The 25,524-nt window shown below is 38.3% G+C and overlaps 1 protein-coding gene across 1 annotated transcript in view; it reads right to left on the bottom strand.

Moving 5' to 3' along the window:
• Window positions 1-551: 551 nt before the first annotated feature.
• Window positions 552-25,524, bottom strand: part of LOC106867259 (exostosin-1) — a 493,749-nt gene continuing 468,776 nt past the window's right edge. The window contains exons 3-4 of the mRNA XM_089340725.1: window positions 23,656-23,782; window positions 552-827 (exon numbers count right to left, since the gene is read on the bottom strand). Of these exons, the coding sequence (XP_089196851.1) occupies window positions 567-827; window positions 23,656-23,782 (388 nt within the window). The 3' untranslated portion in view covers window positions 552-566. The remainder of the gene's footprint in view (window positions 828-23,655; window positions 23,783-25,524) is intronic.

Here is a 25,524-nt window from a genome sequence, read left to right as displayed (position 1 = left end):
TAAGTTTTATCTATATATGTAGATAGATAGATAGATAGATAGATAGAGAGAGAGAGAGAGAGATAGGCAGATAGATAGATTAATAGATGACAAGCTAGAGTCATGGTCAAATGTCTGGAGCATCTTTTAAAAAATTGAACTTGTTATGCCCAAGTACAATTTTTAAAAAATTAAAAAATTGTTTGGGCATCTAATATAAAAATTCTAATTTTCAAACCTACATTCCAAACTTTTGGCCAAGTAATAAAATAATATGGTAAATTAAATATAACTTTGGGTATTTAATATAAAAAAATTATAATTTTCATACTTTTGGCAACACCTGAAGATCTGATACAAAGGTAGGTAATATATACAAACATATGAGGTGGGTGTTTAAAAGTTCCTGGCTTTGGCTAAAAGAAAATACAGGAGGATCAGTTAATTATGATTTTATTCAACATATTCCCCTCTCAGATTCACACATTTATTGCAGCAGTCCTTCAGCTTTCTGCATCCTGAAAAAAAAAACTCGGAAGGTTGTGCCTCCAACCAGGCCTTTCACGATACCATTAAAGCCAGGAACTTTACAGCCCCCAAGCCTCGAACAAATAGATATATATATATATATATACACATAGATTAAATACATAGAGAGGTGACCAGGCAAATGCAACAGGGAAATTTTTAAATAGATAGAACAACAAATAATAAACTGTTTCACTTACTTCCAAGACTGTTGTGACAATTTTATCCAAATTGGAAAAATAAGTTTGCCACAGAAACTGTGTCTGCTGCTGCAGGCTAAGAATTTGTTCCTCAGGTATAGAGCGAACAATGGATGGAACCTGGAACAGAAGATACAAGAAACGAACTTTAGAAATGATACGAGAGAAAGCACACTTTGGTTATCTAAAAGACAAAAATGCAGTAATGTGAATATCACCATTTATTGGAGGAAAGGTGAATTAGATGCTTTCCAAAAAAAAAAATAATAATAATAATAATTTGAGTTTCTAGAAAGTTCTAAATAATTCTTGACCATCTTAAAAAAAAAAGAAAAGAAGTTAAACCAGCCATATCTAACCTCTCAAACCTACCCTGTAATGTCATTATAAAAATAAGCAATCATGTCATTGAAGTTTTGAAGATATGAGAAGATGTATGATTAATTCAAAACAATGTAAATAGATAAGCACAACATTTGACAGAGTAATCTGAAAGCTAAAGGGTTTAAGTGAACCCTAATCCACTTTATATACTAAATAGGCATGGCTGTGTGGTAGGAAGCTTGCTTCCCAACCACATGGTTCTGGATTCAGTCCCACTGTGTGGCACCTTTGGCAAGTGTCTTCTACTATAGCCTTGGGCTGACCAAAGTCTTGTGAGTGGATTTGGTAGGCGGAAACTGAAAGAAGCCTGTCGTGTATACGTATGTGTGTGTATATATATATATATATATATGTATATATATATATATATATATATATATATATATATATATATATATATATATATGCATGTCTTTGTGTCTGTGTTTGTCACCTGACCATCGCTTGACAATCAATGTTGGTATGTTTAGCGGTTTAGCAAAAGATACCGATAGAATAAGTACTAGGCTTACAAAGAATGAGTGCTCCAGCATGGCCACAGTGAAATGACTGAAACATGCAAAAGAGTAAATGAGTATATTAGCAACAGAGGCAGTAATAACACTGAGAAGTAATATTCATCTCCACAGAGAAACTCTCAGATTGGCTTTTGGCAATATAAGCAAGTGTGTATTTTGCACCAAAAGCCAATATGAGAGCATTCTCTCATGCTAACTACCGCAGTATAGCTTGTTCTTACAGAACATCCACTTTTAAGTACGGGATAAATATTACCGCTTGATACTGATACTGCTCCTGCCTCTAATATATATTTTTTAACAAGCTTAGTTGGCTAATTGTGACACCAGCGCCTGTTCTGGCACTGTCAATCTAAATATTGCTGGCAGGGAGACGAATAGCTGCTGCCTCCAGCGGTTGAGTGACCATCACTGATAAGACCAAACAAGTTTGAAATCAAGTGAACTGGTGGGCTCAGTGCTGGAGGTGGCAGGGATTTATCTCCCCACTAGTAATATAAACAAGGCCTGTATTAGAGTTTCTCTCTTGGCAACTACCTCAGTATAGCTTGTTCTAACAGAACATCCACGTTTAATTGGGGATAATTATTACCTCACTTTATATATATATACATATATATATATATGTTGGTCCTGTTATATATATATATATTTACATAGATAGGGTGATAAATTGAATATTAATTCAATTTAAAACCAAGTGGCCTAGCGTATAAAAAAATCTAGTAAATTCAGAAAAAATTATATTACACGTGTATAAGGGATGTCCACCTAGTGGTCATCCCTTATACACGTGTGTGTGTATATATATATATATATATATATATATATATATATGTATATATATAGGTCTCACCAGTACTACAATTGATTTTGTCCCGAAAATTTTAGTTGCAGGTCTACTTGAACAGGATGTAAGGGGCACACGTTTATTCAACAACTACAACGACAACAATCGGGGGGGCGGGGCTAATTACAAAGTCAAATCTCCTTTTGATCAACTTTGAAAAGAGAAAAGACAAAAAAAATCAACTAACAATATTCTCATGTCCCCCTCCATTAATCAAGGATCCATTCATTTATGCAATTTTACAACTAAATAAACCATTATTCTACCTTTCACTGCAAAATAAATAAATAGAAAAAGGGGGATAATAGCCTCCCCCTCCCCTGCCGACCCTTTTTCCTCCTCTGCTTACCTCCTCACCATTAACTGTATTGTTCAGCTCCCCCTTTTGTTGAAAAAGGAAAGAAATTGTCAATGACACTTTTGTTTGATGTTAACCAGTCTCCCCTTAAAAGATAAGAAAGAAAGAAAAAAACAAAAAGGGGACAGGCTAGAGACAGTTTTTGACCTTGTCTGCCAGGAGAACCCTTGACTGTTTATTAAGATTTACCTGCGTCCCTTCCCCTGCCCCATCCTTGCAACCCCACCCTCACTCACTAGGAGTCCCAGCAGGACCAGACTAAAATACCCTTTGCCCCCTCCTCCCCCACCCCCCACAACCTCGAAAACTAGTCAAAAGAAAAGGAAATATTTCTCAGGAAACCTATTTATAGATTTATGTCTGTAAAATCTTTAAATCTTTCTACAGGAGACACAGACAGAGAGAGAGAGAGAGAGGGAGGGAGAGAGGGAGGGAGAGAGGGAGGGAGGGAGGGAGAGAAAGAGAGAGAGAGAAAGAAGGAGAGAGAGAAAGAATTATGTATGTGAGACAGCAACTACTTCAGTTAGCAGTGGTTCACTCATTAATAAGGAAACTAAAGCTAATTTGAAATTCATCTCATTAATTTTCTGCACTGACCAGACTTAAAGCAGCTCCACCATACAGGGACAGATATTTGAGAGAGAGGGAGAAGGATAGAATTATTACTCATGTATATTGTAGGTAGAGGTGCAGCTCTGAGGTTAAGAAGTTTTTTTTTTTTTGCCCAACCACATGGTTCTGGGTTCAGTCCCACTGCATGGTACTCTGCATAAATGTGTTCTATTATAGCCCCAGGCTGATCAAAGCTTTGTGAATGGATACCAACACTCCATGTATGCAATGTTGATTGTTTTAATGTAAGCTCTGTTATCGTACCCAGCCATTTCTGACATTCTATGAGTTGACATGCCTTCACTCCTATGAATAATCATCATCATCAGCAGCAGCAGCAGCAGGTAGTGTCTGCTTTCCATGCTGGCAAGGCCTTGGTCATCCCAAGGCTTATAATAGAAGACATCTGCCCAAGGTGCCACACAGTGAGACTGAACCTGGAACCAGGTGGTTGGGAAACAAGCTTCTTACCACACAGCCATGCCTGCTTGTGAGAGCAATAGACCTCGACTTGCTTGAAATCAGAGGCTGAAACGCATGATTCTATCAGAGAAAGAAGAAAGAAAATGAATGATGATGGTGCTATTTGACAGGTTTGCAGTCAGTCCTTTCTCAATTATCTCTTGATCTGAAACGGTATATTTTTCATAAGCGTTATAACAGCAAATACTAATACAATACTAATATACTGCGTAAAAAAACTTGTAAGAAAACGGGGGTTGAAAAGCCAAATTTTATGTTTAAAACTAGCTGACCCTCCAGCATGGAAAGTTTCCGTCTGGTCTTGGAGAATGAAGACAAAAAACAAAAAGGAACCCCCCCCCCCCACACACACACACAAAACGATGACAACATCAGTAGCAGCAACACCATTTGTGGCTTCTGTCTCTCTTTTCCGTTATCGGAGAGAAGAATCGCCATGTTTCATTTCAGATTAATAAGAAGTATTTTTTTTTTGTTTTGCTTTTGTTTTTTTTTTTTTGTTTTTTTTTCAGTGTTTTATATTCTATACCGAAACATTGCCTCTGTTGCTCTTTCGGATCTATGAAAACACTATCTCTACACGCAGCCAAAAAAAAAAAAAAATAATTAAAAAAAAAACCCCACCAAAAAACTATCAGTTTCGTTTTTATTATTAACATTACTATTCACTAATATTATTATTACTACTACAACTACGATTATTATTACAACTACCACCATTATTATTATTATTATTATTATTATTATTATTATTATTATTATTATTATTATTATTATTCCTCTTTAATTCTAACAACTCAGATGGGATTTCCTCTGTGGCCTTTCCATTTGTTCAGGAGAGGCCTTTTTGACTAAACTGTAGTTGTTTTGCCATGAAAAATAACTTATGATCTCCTATATCAAACTCAACATATAGACTAGTTAATGTTTAGTACCGACTACAACTTGATGATGGAATAACCGAAAAGACAAATGACAAGCAAGATATTTTACTGAGGTAAAAATAGACACTTTATGATGTTTTTTTCCCCTCCTATTTTACTAGTGTTTTTATTTTCTGTATTTTTTTTTTTATAGACATGTTTCTTCTTTCCTTCTATATTTATTTTCTTCTAAGGAAGAACCACCCACCACCACCACAGCCTGCCTGTGAAATTGTTCTTTTGAAAAAGTTTTCAAAAGAAATTATCTCTCTCTCTCTGTGTTTTTTTTTTGTTTTTTTTTGTCTTTCGAAGGAAATAAAAAGAAAATTTCTGTCATAAATCAGTTGATTAGATCCGCCACTGGTGCCTCCAGTCGGTGGCCAATGTTTGTTAAAGTTTGGAAGGAAGGAGTAATTGAAATTGGAGAATTGGTAAGAGATGAAGAATATAAAATAAAGAGAAAGAATACAAAAAAGAAATATATATATATATATATAGACAAAAACAAAAAGTTAATAACAAAAAAACAAATTGATGCCATACTAAAACAGAAGAAAGTCTTAAGAGTTGGCCAATCAACATGATACCAGTATAAGAATGGGGCGGGGGAGGAAAACAAAAATGAAGAATTTTGATGAAAAATCCAAAAAGATGCTAAAATGAAGCATTAAGTAGAGAGAGAGAGAGAGTGAGAGAGAGTGAAAGAGAGAAAGAGACAAGTAGGGGAGAGGAAAAAGCAAGATAAACTGCATGTCTTGCAAATATAGGATGTACTTTTGGTAGAGTAAGAGGTCAAAGGTTAACATAGTTCAAAAGAACATCAGAGGCGACTGTGTCATGTGCAAGAACCACAACAAATAAGTTTCGGTGTTGAGAGTGAAAGAGAATGAGAATGAAACTTTCGGTAAAGAGAATGGCAGACATCCATCTGCATTGTGTTTGAAGAGGAAACAATTGTTCCTTGGGATATTGACAAAGATATTGATGTGACTATCGGCCAAGAACCAGAAACAGAACACTAATGAAGCTATCCAAGAATGAGGAATATACACCTGAATCAACCACTGGAGCCTATACTTGGTAGCTTGGATGATAGGAAATTGTGGAGGTGGAATCTTCTTTAAATGATACCATTACATCACAGGCGCAGGCGTGGCTGTGTAAGAAGCTTGCTTTCCAATGACATAGTTCTGGGTTCTGTCCCACTGCATGACACCATCGGCAAGTGTCTTCTGCTATAGCCTCAGGTCGACCAAAGCCTTGGGAGTGGATTTGGTAGACAGAAACTGAAACAAGGCGGTGAGCTGGCAGAAATGTTAGCACGCTGGGCGAAATGCTTAGTGGTATTTCATCTGCCGTTACGTTCTGAGTTCAAATTCCGTTGAGGTTGACTTTGCCTTTCATTGTTTCGGGGTGTTTTTTATTTAGCATCAGCTCCAGTGAGGTAACTAAGTAACTTGCAAAATGAGACCCCTCAACTGAGGTGGGATGTATTAGTTTCAAATTTTGGCACAAGGCCAGCAATTTCAGGGAGGAGTATAAGTTGAGTACAAGCCACCCTAGTACTCAACAGGTACTTATTTTATCAACCTAGAAAAGATGAAAGGCGAAGTTAACCCCGGCAGAAATTGAACTCTGAACCTAAAGACAGACAAAATGCTGCTAAGCATTTTGCCTAACATGCTGACAATTCTGCCAGCTCAACACCTTAAGGTGTGATGTAATACTGAGGGCAGTGGCTTTACGAAACATTGAAGCATGGTAAAGGGACAGGAACAGGTGTCTTTGCTGTAGAGGAGATACAAAGCTACCAGTTATCCAGTTTCCACAGCATATAAGGGGCTGAGACCTCAACATTCCCACTGAACAGGACTCCAGTCCATCACAGGCAGGGTTGTTGCTAAGCAACGGCAACCCTTGCGGTCGCAGGGGGCCTCTGCAGTTGAGGGGCCCATTGTTGAGATCAAAGTATGTAGATGAGTCATCTATTTACTTTGGTTAAGATGTTGAACAAGAATTAAACTATGTTAACTGAAAATTTCAAGAAATAAAATGGTTATACATGGTACCTGTAAATTATTTTTTTATTATGTGCCCTTTTAAAGCCTAGCCAGGCTCATGGGCCCAGTTTCCCGGTTTCTATGGCATATGTGTTCCCCCCAGCTGGACGGGACACCAGTCCATCGTAGCGTTACTCAAGAAACAGGAAGAAAGAGTGAGAGAAAGTTGGGGCAAAAGAGTACAACAAGAGTTGCCACCACCCTCTGCCAGAGCCTTGTGGAGCTTTTAGGTGTTTTCGCTCAATAAACACACACACACAACGCCCGGTCTGGGAATCGAAACAGTGATCTTCTGACCACGAGTCCACTGCTCTTACCACTGGGCCATTGCACCTCCATGGTACCTATAAAAGTTCTTGTAAAAATATTACATTGTACCACGAACGTGTGCCAGACTTTGTGGATTGTCTCTGATATCTGTTGAACACGAACTTAGCTCTCAGCTTGATTATTCTGAACTCATCGATGATTTTCGTGAAATGGAAAGTGTGCCATGTTTGTCTTTGAAAGTTGCCTGAATCATAAAAGTGTTCTTTTATTCACATCTGGAAGTTTTATGTATTGAAATTCGTAATAGACCTAAATAAATTTAACTTGTACTTTCAAAGATGTTCTTTAGGATAACGTGAAATACTGAACTTCACATGGAATAAAGTAAAATATAGCTGTGAATAAAAGGTGCATAGATTATGAATTTTGATTGAAGGGATGGGGTCTCGAAGCAAAAGGTTGCAGGGGGCCTCTAAAAGTCATGTGGCACAGCTGATTACAGAGTTACCCATTTACAGCTGAGCAGACTGGAGTAATATGAAATGAAGTGCATTTCTCAAGAAGACAACATGGGAATTGAAACAACGATCTTGTGACTAGGCTATGCATCGTACAATATACTACTGCACAGTAATCTAAACAGCAATGCATTATGGGCTGAGGAAGTCACTTAATCCCTTCAGTGCACAACGATAACATTGCTGTGAAACCAGTCCCCCCCCCATTCAATGCAACTGACAATGCATGATGAACGACATAGTAGGTACGCCAATATGCACACATGCACATGCACAACCGTCGAGTGTGCGTATGCACACAAATATACAGTTGTCAATGCTCATACATACACAAATCATATATATATATGTATATATATATACATATATATATATATATATATATATATATATACATGCATGTAAGATTAAACTTCTGTTCATCCTCTAATTCCTTATGTACTTTGTACTTCTATATGTAAACCATGTTGGCAAAATAACATAGTCTGCCATGGACACCTGTGCTTTGGTTCTTTCTTTCTTTTTCTTTTCTTCCTTTTTTTTGTCACTTTTGCTATGAATTAAATTAATGAATTCAACGGGATACACCATCTGCAAGTAGTTGGGTTCAGCATATTATCCTCCATTTTCTAATTATTACACAAATTTTGGGTAAAACCTCCACTTTTACCCGCTCCCATTGATTACACCTAGTATAGCACTAGTGTAGCAATAATTGGGTACCCTCCCAGCAGTATACTGGATAGATACTATCCCTTAGTGGGTTGAACCCCCATCCCCTAACTCTCTCATGTTATATATATATATATATATATATATATATATATATGTACACATACAAGGCCATCAATTTTGGGGTAGGGACTAAGTCGATTACTGTAGCCCTCTATATTCAATTGATACTTATTTCATTGACCTCTGTAAGGGATGAAAGGCAAAGTTGACCATGGCAGAAATTTGAACACAGAATATAAAGGGACAGAAAAACAAAAAATACCACTAGGAATTTTGCATGACATGCTAATAATTCTGTCAGCTTGTCACCTTATCATCACCAATAGCAACAACAACGACAATCATCCTGAAGGCAACACCCTCTTTACCTTGGAGTGAGATAGAGGGGGTTTGGGGATTGACCCCCCCCCCCACCAACCCGCCCAAACCACCATTAAGCATTTAGGAGAAATTCTGTAGACACAGCAAAATATCTCTTTCTCTCTCTTTGTAGAATACATTATCCTGTCCCTACAATTGATTCAATCCTAAGGGGACATTCATCATCATCATCACCACAAACATCATCATCATCATCATCACCATTATCACAAATCTACACCACCACCACCACTATCCTGAAATCCTCATCATCATCAACAGCAGCAGCACAACCACCACCACCACCACCACCACCACCACCACCACCACCACCACTGCAGCTGTCTCCGCCACCTCCATCACCACCACCGACAACATTAAATCTTCCATAACAGTTATATTTCCCCCAAGTCCGCTCGCTCAGCCGTTCTTCACATTTAAACTTTTTCCCAGGCCTGGCTTTCATTACACTCAATATTTAATATATTGCGTCATGTTTTAGGGGCGGGCAGACAAATAAAACCCCCAAAACTGTCACACACACACACACACACACACACACACACACACACACGTGCATACAAACACATATACAAATGTACACGGACACATACCCAGAAAGACATGTAGGCAAACAAACTTACACAACAATTATTCAAATATATGTATATACAGAGGGTCTCTCTTTATGTTGTTTGCTTTCTTTACCATTTGTTTCATATTCCATGTTTTCGCATTTCATGTTGTTTCTGTTCTGTGACATCCTGTGCCCATATATGCATATGTATATACGTATATATGTAAGTATGTATATATGCATATATTATTTATATTATGTATATATGCATATATTATTCATATTATGTATATATGCATATATTATTTATATTATATATATATGCATATATTATTCATATTATATATATATGCATATACTATTCATATTATGTATATATGCATATGAAATCGAAATCATGATAGCAGCTGTACCAGTGGAGCGCTAAGAGCACCGTCCAAGCGTGATCATTGACAGCAGCTGTCTGGCTTCTGTGCCAGTGGAATGTAAATAGCACCATTTGAGCGTGATCGTTAACAGCATCGCCAGCCTGGCACTTGTGCCGGTGGGATGTGAAAAATGAAAAAAAAAAAAACATTCAAGCGAGGTCATTGCCAGTGCCGCTGGACTGGCTCCTGTGCATGTGGCACGTAAGATACACCATTTTGAGCGTGGCCATTGCAAGTACCGCCTGACTGGCCTTTGTGCTGGTGGCACGTAAAAGCATCCACTAAACTCTCGGAGTGGTTGGCGTTAGGAAGGGCATCCAGCTGTAGAAACTCTGCCAAATCAGATTGGAGCCTGGTGCAGCCATCTGGTTCACCAGTCCTCAGTCGAATTGTCCAACCCATGCTAGCATGGAAAGCGGACGTTAAACGATGATGATGATGATGATGATTATGCATATATATATATATATATATATATATATATATACATATATATATATATATATACAGGGTGACCACAAAGTCTGGGTACCTGGGGATTAACACATACTTTAAGAAATTATTATTCTTTATATCTAATTGTTTATGTTATGATTTTATTTACTCCATGTACCCAGACTTTGTGGACACTCATTACATATGCACACATACATATGCATGCATACACACAGAGAGAAGTGCATGTATACAAACATGCATGCACACACATGTAGATTAATCTTGTACAAACACATGTACATTCCCGCATGCCCAAACACAAACTTAAACAACTAATGTATTATTCATATTCTCTTTCTTTTACTTCTTTCAGTCATTTGGTTGTGGCCATGCTGGAGCACTGCTTTTAGCTGAACTCATCGACCCCAGGACTTATTCTTCGTAAACCTAGTACTTATTCTATTGGTCCCTTTTGCCAAATCGCTAAGTTACGGCGACTTAAACACACCAACATTGGTTGTCAAACGATGGTTGGGGGACAAACATAGACCCACAAATAGAAATACATTTATATCGTGGCTTCCCGTTGGTTATGACGTCGAGGGTTCCAGTTGATCCGATCAACGGAACAGGCCTGCTTGTGAAATTAACGTGCAAGTGGCTGAGCACTCCACAGACACGCGTACCCTTAACGTAGTTCTCGGGGAGATTCAGCGTGACACAGTGTGACAAGGCTGACCCTTTGAATTACAGGCACAACAGAAACAGGGAGTAAGAGTAAGAGAAAGTTTTGGTGGAAGAGTACAGTAGGGTTCGCCACCATCCCCTGCCGGAGCCTCGTGGAGCTTTAAGTGTTTTCACTCAATAAACACTCACAAAGCCCGGTCTGGGAATTGAAACCATGAGGCTGCTGCCCTAACCACTGGGCCATTGCGCCTCCACTATATATATATATATATATATATATATATATATATATATATATATATACTTTTATATATATACATATGTATATTCTCACGGTGGTGCACCAGCATGACCGCAGCCACTTGGCTGAAACACATAAATAAATAAATAAATATGTATATACAATGGACTTCTCTCAGTTTCTGTCTAATAACTTCTATTAGCCCGAAGTTATAATAGAAGACACTTGCCCAAGGTGCCATGCAGTGGGACTGAACCCAGAACCATGTGGTTGAGAAGCAAGCTTCTTACCACACAGTCACTCCTGCGCCTATATATATATATATATATATACATATATATATATATATACATACATATATACACATACATATAATATGTATGTATATATATATATATATATACACACACACAGCCACTCCTGCACCCATATATATATACACAAACATGCATGCACACACACACACACACACATATAAACATATACATACATACACGCACCATACATTCAAAGAAATACAACAATATAACAATGTGAAAGAAAAAAACCCCAACAAAACAAAGAGTGATAAAATGGGGTTAGATTAAGGAGCCCAGTGGCAAAAGTAGTGCACATAGCTGTTTTGGTTGTGGTTTCTCAGCTGGGGTTTAGAAGAAAAGGGTCCACAAGGGAAAAACAAAAACAAACCCCAAAAAAAGGGAGTGGGTTGAACTGGGGTGTGGAGTGTAAATGTGATGCCCCCACCCACTCCCACCTCAGAAAACCCAATCCCTGCCTTATCAAACATCATTTCAGCTACAATAACAAATAAAGGGTCACTACTGTTCCTGCCCCACCTGTTTATCTTCCTTGTTGGGACATGCAGGGCTTAAAGATAAATAAAATGGACTGCTGACTGTTCTGGTTGTTGTTCATGTTGTTGTTGTAGCTGTTGTTGTTATCAATGATGATGATGATGATGATGGTCGCTTTCTGTTTTTATCTTCTTTATGTATGTCTTTTCTTCCTCTCCTCTCATAAATTTATATATTTGTTTATGTGGGATAAATCAACTTGCTCTCTACTTACAAACACACACACACATACATACATACATATATATATATATATTATATCTATATATTATATCTATATATATATATATATATATATATATATATATATATATATGTTACATACAAAATTTTAATCTTCAGATTTTTTTAATATGCTAGACCACTGGTTTTAATTGATTAATATCAATTTCTACCCTTATTAATATATATATATATATATATATATATATATATAGTTGAAATTTACAGTAAAACAAAAGATGAAGACAGGTGTATGAACAACAAGCAGGTGTATTAGTTTGAGGCTTGGGAAAGAGAAAAAGTCTTTTATGTTTCGAGCCTATGCTCTTCGACAGAAAAGAATAAGAGAAAATAAACAGAGAGAGAATGAAAAATACTTGTAGATTTAGAAGATGATTTCAGGTTCAGGTACCATGCAGTGCGACTGAACCCGAAACCATGCCATTGCAAAATGTGCATCTTAACCATGATCCTACCACCGTTTTGTTTTATCATACAGCCTTAAACACACACATATATATATATATGATGGGAACACCACTACCATCATCAGCAACCCCAGTGCCATCACCACCACCAGCGCCACCAGCAGCACCATTGCAGGACCAACACTTCCTCCACAGGAAGACTCGACTACTGCTACCACATGTAGGTGTATGAAGGGAATCACGCCACCAGAAGACTCGGCTATCATCATGAAGATAGAGGGGGACAATTATCACCACTAACACCACCGCCATCAATCTAACTACAACAACAACAACAACAACAGCCGCAGCCACCGCCACCGACAACATCAGCCATCACCACCTCCAAATATCAGAATCTCCCACACAAATTTTGCTATATGAATGAATGCAGGTTCACCTTTGACCTGCTGTCAAAACTTACAGAACAGCTGGTGCAGTGAACACAGAGATTTGGGTTTCCTAGCTGGCTTTCTAAGGCAGATCACATAAGACAGATAAGAGGCAGAGGAGGAGGAGGAGGGGTGGGCACTAGCCCCTGTTGAAGCTTGCTGCAGTGCCAGACCCAGTCGGTCGGTCGGTCGGTCGGTCGTGTCTAATAGGAATGGCCACCAGCATTGCCTCCAAACACAATGTGCAGAACCCAGATTGTCTAAAGCTTGTCAAATTCTGTTTAGTCAACAACTTTACAATTTTGCTTTATCAGAAGCACAGACGTGGGCGTGTGGGTATGGAGCTTGGTTCCTAATTCTATGGTCTTGGGTTCAGTCTCATTGCATGGCACCTAGGGCGTGCGTTGTCTTCTTTAACCTTGAGCTGAGCAAAGTCTTGGAACAAGATTTGGTAGATGGAAACTGGAAGAAATTCGTTGTGTATGTATGTATACATATCTATCTATCAATTTATCTATCTTTCTAGCTATCTATCTATACAATATTTCATTTATTCAATAAGACATTCAATACTTCATTTCATTTTACTATATATATTATATATTCTATATCCCACATTAATTTTATAAGAATATAAATAAAACATAAACAACAGACAGAGTTGGAATTCTTTTGAATAATATATTCTTCTATACACGATCATACAAAACACCTTTTTTAAATTTTTGTTGTTACTATATATATATATATAGTAACAACAAGAAGGGAGGAGAATTTCGATTATCCACATGTGGTGAGTTGTAATGAAAAATATATATATACAAAAAAATAAAAGGAAAATGCACACAGTTTACATATTTTTAATATATTTCTATCTATCTATCTATCTATATATATATATATATATATATATATATTTGTTTTGCAAGATTTTTTATGTGAAATACAAAATGGCTGATAGTTAGCAAGGTGAGACACACATAAGAAAGAAGGAAACAAAGGACCACTGATGAGGTCACAGAAGTGTGACGAAAGAACTCTGGCCGAAATAAGATTAAGATTAAGATTAATGTAATATAAAGCTGAAAAAAAAAAAAAAAAAAAAAAAAATTAACACCAAATATACAGTGCGTGTGTTTTTATTGGCTAAACTGGCAATATGACCATCCCCAAGTACAACAACATATATATATATATTTATATATATATGTATGTATCTACCTCAACAAATTCTGTCTGGCCCATGCAAGTATGGAAAAGTGGATGTTAGGACAATGATGATGATTATATATATATATATATATATATATATATATATATATATATATATATATATATATATAATGTCTTGAGAAAAAAGTCATCAGAATTTTGGAAAATAAAATCTTTCTTTTTTATTATTAGTGCTTTTGTTCCTTTCTCGAACTTGTCAAATAAAATTTTGTGAATGTACAAACAACTTATTCATTTATATAAAACAGATGATTTGGGGGGGGGGGTGTTTGGAAGAGAACATTGTTTTTTTTTTTTTTGGGTGAGGTTCCATGACAATGGAGATGGATAGATAGATAGATAGATAGACGGATAGATAGATAGATGGTCAGACAGATAGGTAGATCTATCCAGCTATCTATCTTATCAGCCTATCTAACTACCTATATTTCTATCTATCCATCTCCATTGTCATGGAACCTCACCCTCTCCAAAAAGAACAAAAACAAAAACAATGTTCTCTTCTAAGCAAAACCCCCTCAAAACATCTGTTTTATATAAATGAACAAGCTGTTAGAACATTCACAAAATTTTACTTGACAAGTTTGAGAAAGGAATGAAAATGCTAATAATGATGAAGAAATGAAAAGATTTTTTTTCCAAAATTCTGACGATTTCTTTTCTCAATATTCAATTTCTGTTCATCACACCTAACACTCAATACATATATATATATATATATATATATATATATGATATGTGGTGGTTGTCTTCTCCTTATGCAGAGTTTGACCACCTCCTGTACCTACACCTTAGATCCAACATGGTGACTGATGTGGCTTTTTGATCCAGACAATGTATTGAAAAGATACCCACATAGATTGCATAGCTGATCTGGACCCCCAAGAGCTGCAGTTAAGTTCTGATCTTCATGGATCTTAAAATGTCTTTTGAGACCCCTGTTAGATTTGCTGACCTTATGACATACACGGTATTGAAAAGTGTGCACAGATATATAGGCAGAATAGTTGGTGGAGGTTCGCTTTTCAGGGGCCCACAAATGAGATTTAAACCAAGCAAAAGAAAGGCTTCCAGTTGACCAAAAAGACACTCAGGGTTTCAGTTGCATAAGATCTCTTTGATTGCGTTGAGAATTCGCCTCTTCTTCCTCCTTATTATTATTATTATTATTATTATTATTATTATTATTATTATTATTATTATTGTGGTGGTGGTGGCGTGCTGGCAGAATCATTAGCACGCTGGACGAAAGGCTTCATGGTATTTCACCTGTCGCTACAGCCCGGGTTCAAATTCCGCCAAGGTCGACTTTGCCTTTCATCCTTTCGGGGTCGATAAATTAAGTACCAGTTGAACACTGGGGGGTTGATGTAATCAACTGCTGCCCTTGTCGCAAAATCTGAAACCATTATTATTATAATTATTATTATTATTATGATTATTATTATTAGTATCATCATCATCATTATTACCTGAGGTGGTGAGCTGGCTGAATCGTTGTTAGCACGCCAGGCTAAATGCTGAACGGCATTTCATCTGTTGCTGCATTCTGGGTTCAGATTCCACTAAGGTTAACTTTACTTTTCATCCTTTCGCGGGGTCAATAAATTAAGTGCCAGTGAAACACTGGGGTCAATGTAATTGACTAGTCACCCCTCCCCACCAAATTTCTGGCCTTGTGGCTTCAGTATTTCCTCTGCCGTTACGTTCTGAGTTCAAATTCCGCCGAGGTCGACTTTGCCTTTCATCATTTTAAATAAGTACCAGTTAATCACTGGGGTCGATGTAATCGACTTAATCCCCTTGTCTGTCTTTGTTTGCCCCCTCTGTGTTTAGCCCCCTGTGGGCAATAAACAAATAAATTATTATCATTATTATTATTAATATTATTATTCATTCATTCATTCTCTTCTGTCCTTATTCTTGTCTTATTCCTGTCCTTAATCTCATTCACCACTGTCACCATCACCACCACCCGGACTGTAGCGACAGGTGAAATACCATGAAGCCTTTCGTGGTGCTAACGATTCTACCAGCTTGCCACCACAATAATAATAATGAGGAGGAGGAGGTGAATTGAAGAAGAAGAACAACAACAACAATGAGAAAAGGAAGAGGAGAGTAGAAAGCAGAATGAAATAAAGGTGAATGAAACAAACGGGGAAAGGTGGATCTAAAGACATGGAAATTTGGTAAAAGAATAAGGGAAGAAGAGAGGCAGAGAAGAAGGATGGAGAGAGAGAGAGAGAGAGAGAGAGATAGAGAGAGAAAGAGAGAGGCTGGAGATGAGATGGAAAGAGAGAGAGAAAGAGTGGAGAAGACAAGAAATAGAAAGGAGAGATGAAGACAGGTAAATGGAGGAGAGAGAAGGAGAGATGAAGAAGAATGGTGAGAGAGGATGTTGCTGGGTTCACTTGAAGGGTGGGGGAGAAAAAAAACTGGGTTCCCCCACCCTCGAGAAATTCAGTTATGTGTACCCAGTTTGTTGAAGACTTAAGTAAAAGATTTAGGATAAAAAGTGACCATGTAATAATGGTGGTGGTGGTGGTAGTTGAAGTGGTGTTGGTTGAGGTGGTGTGCTGGTGAGGGAGGTGATGGTGGTTGAGATGGTGTTGGTGGTGGAGATGGAAGAGATGGTGTTGGTGGTTGAGGTCGTCGTAGTGGTGGCAGTTGAGGTAGTGGTGATGGGGGCAGTAGATGTGATGGAGGCAGTGGTGGTGTTGCTAGATGAAGTGTGGTGATGGCGGTTGTGGTGGTGGTGGTGGTGATGGAGGCAGTGGTGGTGGTAGTATTGGTAGAGGTAGTGAACAACAACAACAACAACAACAACAACAACAAGAGCATGATTTATAAGAAGATTAAATAATGCCCCCCCCCCCCCCCCCCGATCCAAAACAGCTTATAACTGTATTTCTTGTTTATCATTATTATTAATTCATCTTTGTGTGTGTATGTATGTACACACACATATATATACACACAAACACATTCTCTATAAGTAATAATTTATACATTTGGATAAAGTAAACAGGAAACCAGTGAAAGCTGGGGGGGGGGGTGATGGAGATGGGGGGGGGGGGCAAGAAAGGTCAACTAATGAGATGCGTTCCACACACACACACACATGAATGTAAATATTCATACATGTATATACATTCACACACATATGAATGCACATATTCATAAATACACACACACACACACACGCACATATGAATATGCATGTGTGTGTGTGTGTGTGTGTGTGTGTGTGTGTTTATATATATACATATATATATATATAATATATACATACATGTATGTATGAATGTATACATTTACAATACACACACACCGAAGAGATGCTGACTCATGGAATAAAAGCAGCTACACACGCAAATTAAACAGCTATACATGCATACACACACACACACACACACACACGTGTGTGTGCATGCATGCAGGTGTGTGTGAGAAGAGAGAGAGAGAGAGAATTAAAAACATTAGACATCCACCTCCCTCTATAACCAGCCTACCCAGATAACACGCCACTGACACCTTGTGGCTGATCCACTGGCTAGAAATAACAGCTAAACATCCCTCAAAATCACACCCCACTACTTTATAATAAAGATGAGCCCATTAGACTACATGGTTCCAGGTACAATCTGCCAAGGAATAAGACAGGGTGGTCACATGTGGGAAACCTCTGATTAGGGATCTGCTCCATGAGATTAAACAACATCATCATCATAATGAGTGTGCAAGGATGCTGCTTTCTGATTAATCAAGCTGCTAGAAATAGCAACCAAAGGTCCTCTATGTTAAACACTGGCATCATTAAAAGAAACGGTCATATTAGTTTAGATAATATGGTGCTAGACATCTCTAAGAACAGAATGGTCACATTTGGAATGTCATTTAGTCATAGATCTACTTGGGTAGGACTGACTTGGAGCTAAAATCCAACTGAATTGGATTCACTTGCTCATGTTCAGATGAAGGCCCCAGCATGTTCTCTCCATGTAACCATGGTCCAATGTGGAGGCTATGAATTTGAGCTTGAGATCAAACTGGTTTGATGGGCCTACCCTGCCCTGCATGATGAAGGCCTCAGCATGTTCTCACCACCAACCATAGTCCGATATTTAGACCTTGAACCTGAGCTTGAGATCAAACTGGTTTGATGGGCCTATTCGCTCACACTGAATTGACATGACTGAGCAGAAGAATGTAATTTTTTATACTCATACTCAGGAGTAGTTAAGTCGGTAACATCGACCCCAGTATGTAACTGGTACTTATTTTATCGACCCCTGGAAGGATGAAAGGCAAAGTCGATCTCAGAGGAATTTGAACTCAGAACATAAAGACAGACAAAATACTGCAAAGCATTTCACCTGGCATGCTAACCATATACCCTACAATAATAATTCAGTTCTTTCTTACAAAGGCACAAGGCCCAAAATTTATGGGAAGGGGTCACGGTCCCAATGCTTGATTAGTATTTGTTTATATGAATCTAAAAAGATGAAGGGCAAAGTCAACCTCAGTGGGATTTGAACTCAGGACATGAAGGGTCAGAGGAAATGCTGCTAAACATTCTACCCGACATGCAAATGGTTCAGCCAGCTCACCACATTCTGCTATAGAATAATCCACACTAGGTTTTTAACTGAGCCAACAATGGGACTAGTAAGCGGTTATTGAGTCTGCTAGAAACAGCAGCCAAATAAATCTCTTCCGTATCACAACCAATCATTTCTCTCGACTGGGACTGTGCCTCTGAGGAATTTGGACTCGGAATGTGATGTAAATACTGACAGGATTTCATTTGCTGCTCTACTGATTCTAATACACTGTGGAATGTAACACAAGCAAAAGATCGACATTTTTTTTATCAAGGGAATAGTCAATTACATCAAGCATCATCATCATCATCATTATGGTCGGTGTCATCATTGTTATTGTCATCATCATCATCATCATCATCATCATCATCATTATAACTGTCATCATCATTATCATCATCCTCTTCATCAGCTTATTATTATTGGCATTGTTATCATAACTATCATCATCATCATCATCTTCATCAGCTTGTCATCAGTATTGTTGTTGTTATCGTCATTGTCATCACTGTCATCATCATCATTGCCATCATCGTTATCGTCATCATCATCATTATGATCCTCATCATCACTGCCATCATCAACCCCTGGCCGTTATTGTCTCAAGATCTAGGACACATAGCATAGGTTACCCAATCTCCATGGCATATATAACTGACCAAGATCATAAAATTCCAGCCAAACAAGACACCAGTCCATTGCAAAGTTACTCATCTGTAGCTGAGTGGACGGGAACAACATGAAACGAAATGTTTCACTAAAAAAAAAAAAACCCACAACACACAACCCAGACCAGGAATCGAAACCCTGATCTCTCAATCGTGAATGCAGTGTCCTAACCACCAGGCCATGCACCTCCCACCTAATTACATCAATGCTTTTACTTAACCCTTTAGCAGTCAGGTTATTCTGTCAAATCTGATGCTTATTCATTTGTGTTGTTTCGGATTAATCCTGGATTATCTTCTGGCTTTCAGATTTCAATGAAGTTACTCTTTTACTTGTTTCAGTCATTTGACTGTGGCCATGCTGGAGCACCGCCTTTAGTCGAGCAAATCGATCCCAGGACTTATTCTTTGTAAGCCAAGTACTTATTCTATCGGTCTCTTTTTGCCGAACCGCTAAGTTACAGGGATGTAACCACACCAGCATCGGTTGTCAAGCGATGGTGGGGGAACAAACACAGACACACACACACATGACTGAACACTATTCAATTTTTTTTCTCCGTGTTTTTCTCCTTATCTCCGTATTCTTTCTGTTGAAGAGCGTAGCTCGAAACGTCAAAGACTTTCCGTATTCCCAAGTGTCATACTAATGCATCCTTTTGTTGTTTACACCAGCTGTCCTCGTCTGTTGTTGTTTTTTCGTACATTCTCCCATATATATATATATACATATATATGACGGGCTTCTTTCAGTTTTCCATCTACCAAATCCACTCACAAGGCTTTGGTCGGCCCGAGGCTATAGTAGAAGACACTTGCCCAAGGTGTCACGCAGTGGGACTGAACCCGGAACCATGTGGTTGGTAAGCAAGCTACTTACCACACAGCCACTCCTGCGCCTGTAATTGTAAAAATTGCTAAAATATTTTGTGTATCCTGGATGCATAACCAATTTATTGCACATAAACTTTACTAATTTGAAGCACAATTTTCTCATGGACCCTGAAAAATTATCGTAGACTCCCAATTTACTATACTGTATATGTGGACCCCCAAAAGTCTTATAATGACTCCCCGCCCCAAGGTCCATATGGACGCTGGTTGAAAGCCTCTGCAATAAAGGGTCTGAACCAGCATAAATCACTCTGTTCCTACAAGTTGACAGTGTGTTACAGCTGACTATGTTTAAATTAAACAACAACGATGATTCGCGATGCATGCACGGTGCAACAATGCATACACACACACACACACACACACAGCAGTAACTTCCATGTAAGCAGTGCAGCAGACTGCAAATAATACGTGTGCAGCAGACTGCAGTTTTAGCAGTGCAAGTCAGTGCATGTTTAATTGCAATTTACCGTGAGCCTATCTCAGAAATTATTATGGCAGGTGTTGAATATATAAACCTACTCACTTCTCCGTCCCCCGCCGTCTCTTTCGCTCCTTTTTCACACACAGATGCTCGTATGAACATTCGCATGCGTGCATGCGTGCATGCAAGAATTGTATATGGAGCTTGGTACGGAAGATATATCAATCAGATGGGTGATCATTGATGAGTAATTGGTAATAGATGGCATAATGGTTGGCCGGTGGGTTAATCTATTAATGTCCCATGTTCTTTAATCTTCTTAATTTTAATCTTTTACTTGTTTTGGTCAATGGACTGTGGCCATGCTGGGGCACCACCTTAAACAAATTTACTCTGATTCGTAATTTTTTTTTTTTTTTTAAAGTTTAGTACTTTTTCTGTCAGCCACTCCTGCACGTATAAGTCACTCCTGTGCCTTTATTGATTACTTTATCATATTACCTCAATAACAACCCATCTCTACTGCAGAATTCTTTCTTCTTTCAGCCCTTCCTCTTTTACTCGAGTCATCTCTATACAGTAGTCTCCCAAAACTGTGTACATTTTTGCTAATTGTTTTTGGGGCCTGTGCTAGCAAGGGCAGACACTCTCCCAGTCTTCCCATTCATGATCCAGCTGAACATCCAAAATGCTTGTAGCTGGAGGAGGAGAGAAAGTGCAACAGGTCTAGGCTGTTAGTTTATTTACCGATTCCAAGAGAATACAAAATAAAGTTGACTCTGGCACATTTGTTCTAGCTTGTTGCACTCAGATTTCAAATCAGATTTTGATTGACCACTTCTTTATCCATTTCTTCTCTTATCTCACCCTATATTACACTATCTGCTCCCCTGACAACCTGTCTCATTTGCTGGTTATTTCTCTCTCTCTCACCTATTCTATCAACTTCATACCTATCTATTTAATCCACCTCTCTTTATAATACATTTTTCTCTCTCGTTCTCTCTTCATCTTACTCAGGACAGTCATTATTTTCTCTTTCCTCATTCCTATAGCATGACAGAAAGAGGGGAAACTGGCAAAAAAATATATAAATAAATAAATAAAAGGCCCAAGTGAGTTAGTGTTTTATGTATATATAGATTATATTTAAATATAAAAACACTTGTAGCTGTACTGATATTGACTGCAAGCAACATTAAACATACATTTTTAATCAAATATTTGACATTAATTAAATAAATAAAAAAAAAGCCCAAAAACAAACAAATAGAAGAAGACCATTCTTGTTCACAACATAAATTATGATATTTCCTTACAGACAAATATTGCTTATGATACATCGAGGTGAGATGAAAGTTGCAAACATACGACAGACCAAATATATTCTGATGTACAAACTCAGAAATAGAAATTGAAATATATATCTCAAAGAAGATTACTATCAAATTTTTTTGCTTTTTTTAGAAAAATCTACAGCAAAAATATAAAAAAATAAAAGAAAAGAAGAAAATTATCAGTTTGATAAATTGCTTTTCTGTGTGAAAGAAAGACTCTTTTAGATAAAATAAAAAGATGAAAAATAAAATACCATTCAGAGTGTATAAATATATAAATAAATAAACCACAGCAAAATGATGAAGTAGAAATGTTTTAACTTTGTATTAATGGTGTGTGGACTGAGAACTTTACGTAATCGAGATTTTTTATGAGAAATCTTAATAATCAAAATACAATCATAATAATATGTAGAAATGCGATTGGTGTAGAGCAGTGCATCTTGAAATGGATGGCACCGTGTCCAGGGGAGCGCTAAAAAGATTCCGTATGAGGACTAGAAACAAAGGAGGCTGTTTGTGAGAGTGAAGATGACGGCGATTGATGTGTTCATCTAGTTTAAAAAATTTTTTTTTTTTTGAAGTTGCTTGTCTCCGATCTAAATATTAATTTTTTTTTGTTAAGCAGAAAAACCAAAGATTTAAATGTAATGTCATGATAAAAACTGCTTGTTAGCCAAAAATCACAATGACGGCAATAACAATAACGACAACAATATATCGGAATGTAACGAGAGATGAATTTCAACAGGTAGCTACAGAGAAGGGGGTGCACCTATGAAACACTAAGAATATGTACCTGAGCTTGGCTGAAGCTACATGCCAATGGTTAGATCAATGGATAGTTAAAGCCAAGCTGTGATGCATCAGATACATATTTGCCTAAGCAAATATGGCTGTGTGATTAAGAAGCTTACTGAGTAAACCATGAGGTTTTGAGTTCAATACCCCACTGAGCAACACATAGGACAAGAGTCTTCTGCTATAGCCTCAGACTGACCAATGTTTTGTGAGTGGATTTGGGTAGGTGGAAACTGAAAGAAGCATGTCACATATGTGTTATTTCTTTACTACCCACAAGGGGCTACACACAGAGGGGACAAACAAGGACAGACAAATGGATTAAGTCGATTATATCGACCCCAGTGCGTAACTAGTACTTATTTAATCGACCCCGAAAGGGTGAAAGGCAAAGTTGACCCCGCCGGAATTTGAACTCAGAACGAAAAGACAGACAAAACACTGCTAAGCATTTTGCCTGGCGTGCTAATGAAGAAGAAAAAAAAAAGAGGAGAAACAACAAAAATAGAGTATGATGGGTGAATGCGATAACCAAGGATGGTGAACGGAAGATGGAAAAGAAAGAAAGAAAGAAACAAACAAACAAACAATGTGATGAGCTTACCTGTAAAAGCAGCCGTTCGTCTCCCCAGATGACCGACTTGTTCCAATCGATGACCTCAGAGAAGGGGAGGATCCAGCCATTGCTAAGCAGAACAGGTACACAAGCAGCCTGCAATGCTTCCAAATACCTGAGGAAGAAAAAAAAAAAAACAAAATGAAAAATAAATAAAATAATATAAACATCTTCAGCACCATCTCCTCTCTCTCTCTCTTCCCTGAATTTTCTAGTAGGGGGTGGCCACGTATCCCCTCTACTGTAAGATACCATTTTCTCTCCCTCTATCATACTTTAATTTCTTCTCACCTGTTACAAACCCATGCACTTCCTCAATAGAGTCCTATCAAAAGGAACCATCATAACATCTTCCTGCTGGATTCCTAAGTGTGACCAACTGAGACGATGGATCTAATCCAACCATCTTGTTCTTTGTCTACCCCTGGGTCTCTTGCTAGTCACAGGGATAGAGTTCTCAGGCACTGCCTCCATAAGGTCCTTTCAGAAACAATTGTCATTACACTTTTCTAAAGGATTCCAAGCATGGTCAACGAAAACTGCTGTGTGGTAAGTAGCTTGCTTACCAACCACATGGTTCTGGGTTCGGTCCCACTGTGTGATACCTTGGGCAAGTGTCTTCTACTATAGCCTTGGGCCGACCAAAGCCTTGTGAGTGGATTTGGTAGACGGAAACTGAAAAAGCCTGTCATATATATGTATGCATATATATATATATATATATATACGTGTGTTTGTGTGTCTGTGTTTGCATCCCCCCCCCCCCCACACAACATCGCTTGACAACCGAAGCTGGTGTGTTTACGTCCCCGTAACTTAGCGGTTCGGCAAAAAGAGACCGATAGAATAAGTACTAGGCTTACAAAGAATAAGTCCTGGGGTCAATTTGCGCTTGACTAATGGCGGTGCTCCAGCATGGCCGCAGTCAAATGACTGAAACAAGTAAAAGAGTAAAAGAGAGAGTATTATCCACCCATCTCGTTCTTTGTTTACTTGTTGGCTCAGCTTGAAGAATCAATCTAATGATTCTTTCCTGTGATATGCTTATAATGGTTGCATAACCAGAGGTGTGAACTGTCAGTTTGGAGAAGTACTGCTGGACTTGGAGAGATTCTCTGATCTCCAAACTATGCACCCTGTTGAATAACGCCACATCCTAGATCCTTTGGAGGAATTCCATTTCGACTGTTTGTATTTTGATCATTACCCAACATCTTCACCTGTGGTTATGCATGTAACAATGGCTTTATTCCAAGTAGACAGAGCTATCATTACACTTTTTGGTCAGGTTCTCAAACACGACCAACATAGATTATGGATATTATCCAACCATCTCGTTCTTCATCAATCCTATGGTCTCCTGCTGGTTGCTTTAGCTTGAAGAATTCTTGAAATCCTTTGTAACAGTGACTTCATTCCAAGTAGTAAAAAAAACTGTTATTCCACTTTCCAGCTAGATTCCCAAGCACAACCAAGACAATGGATATGATCCAGCCGGGGCAAGCGAAAGCGTGTAAAGACATTCGAGCGAGATCGCTGCCAGTGCCGCCGGACTGGCTCCTGTGCAGGTGGCGCGTAAAATACACCATTTTGAGCATGGCTGTTGCCAGTACCCGCCTGACTGGCCTTCGTGCCAGTGGCACGTAAAAGCACCCACTACACTCTTGGAGTGGTTGGCGTTAGGAAGGGCATCCAGCTGTAGAAACTCTGCCAGATCAGATTGGAGCCTGGTGTAGCCATCTGGTTCACCTGTCCTCAGTCAAATCATCCAACCCATGCTAGCATGGAAAGCAGACGTTAAACGATGATGATCTATTCCTTGGGCCCCTGCCAGTTAGCTTAGCTTGAAGAACCCGT

Source organism: Octopus bimaculoides, chromosome 23 (genome assembly GCF_046866305.1).
Source record: "Octopus bimaculoides isolate indiv1 chromosome 23, ASM4686630v1, whole genome shotgun sequence".
Taxonomy (NCBI): domain Eukaryota; kingdom Metazoa; phylum Mollusca; class Cephalopoda; order Octopoda; family Octopodidae; genus Octopus; species Octopus bimaculoides.
Note: the sequence above shows the minus strand (reverse complement) of the source record. Positions and strands in the feature narration are given on the sequence as shown.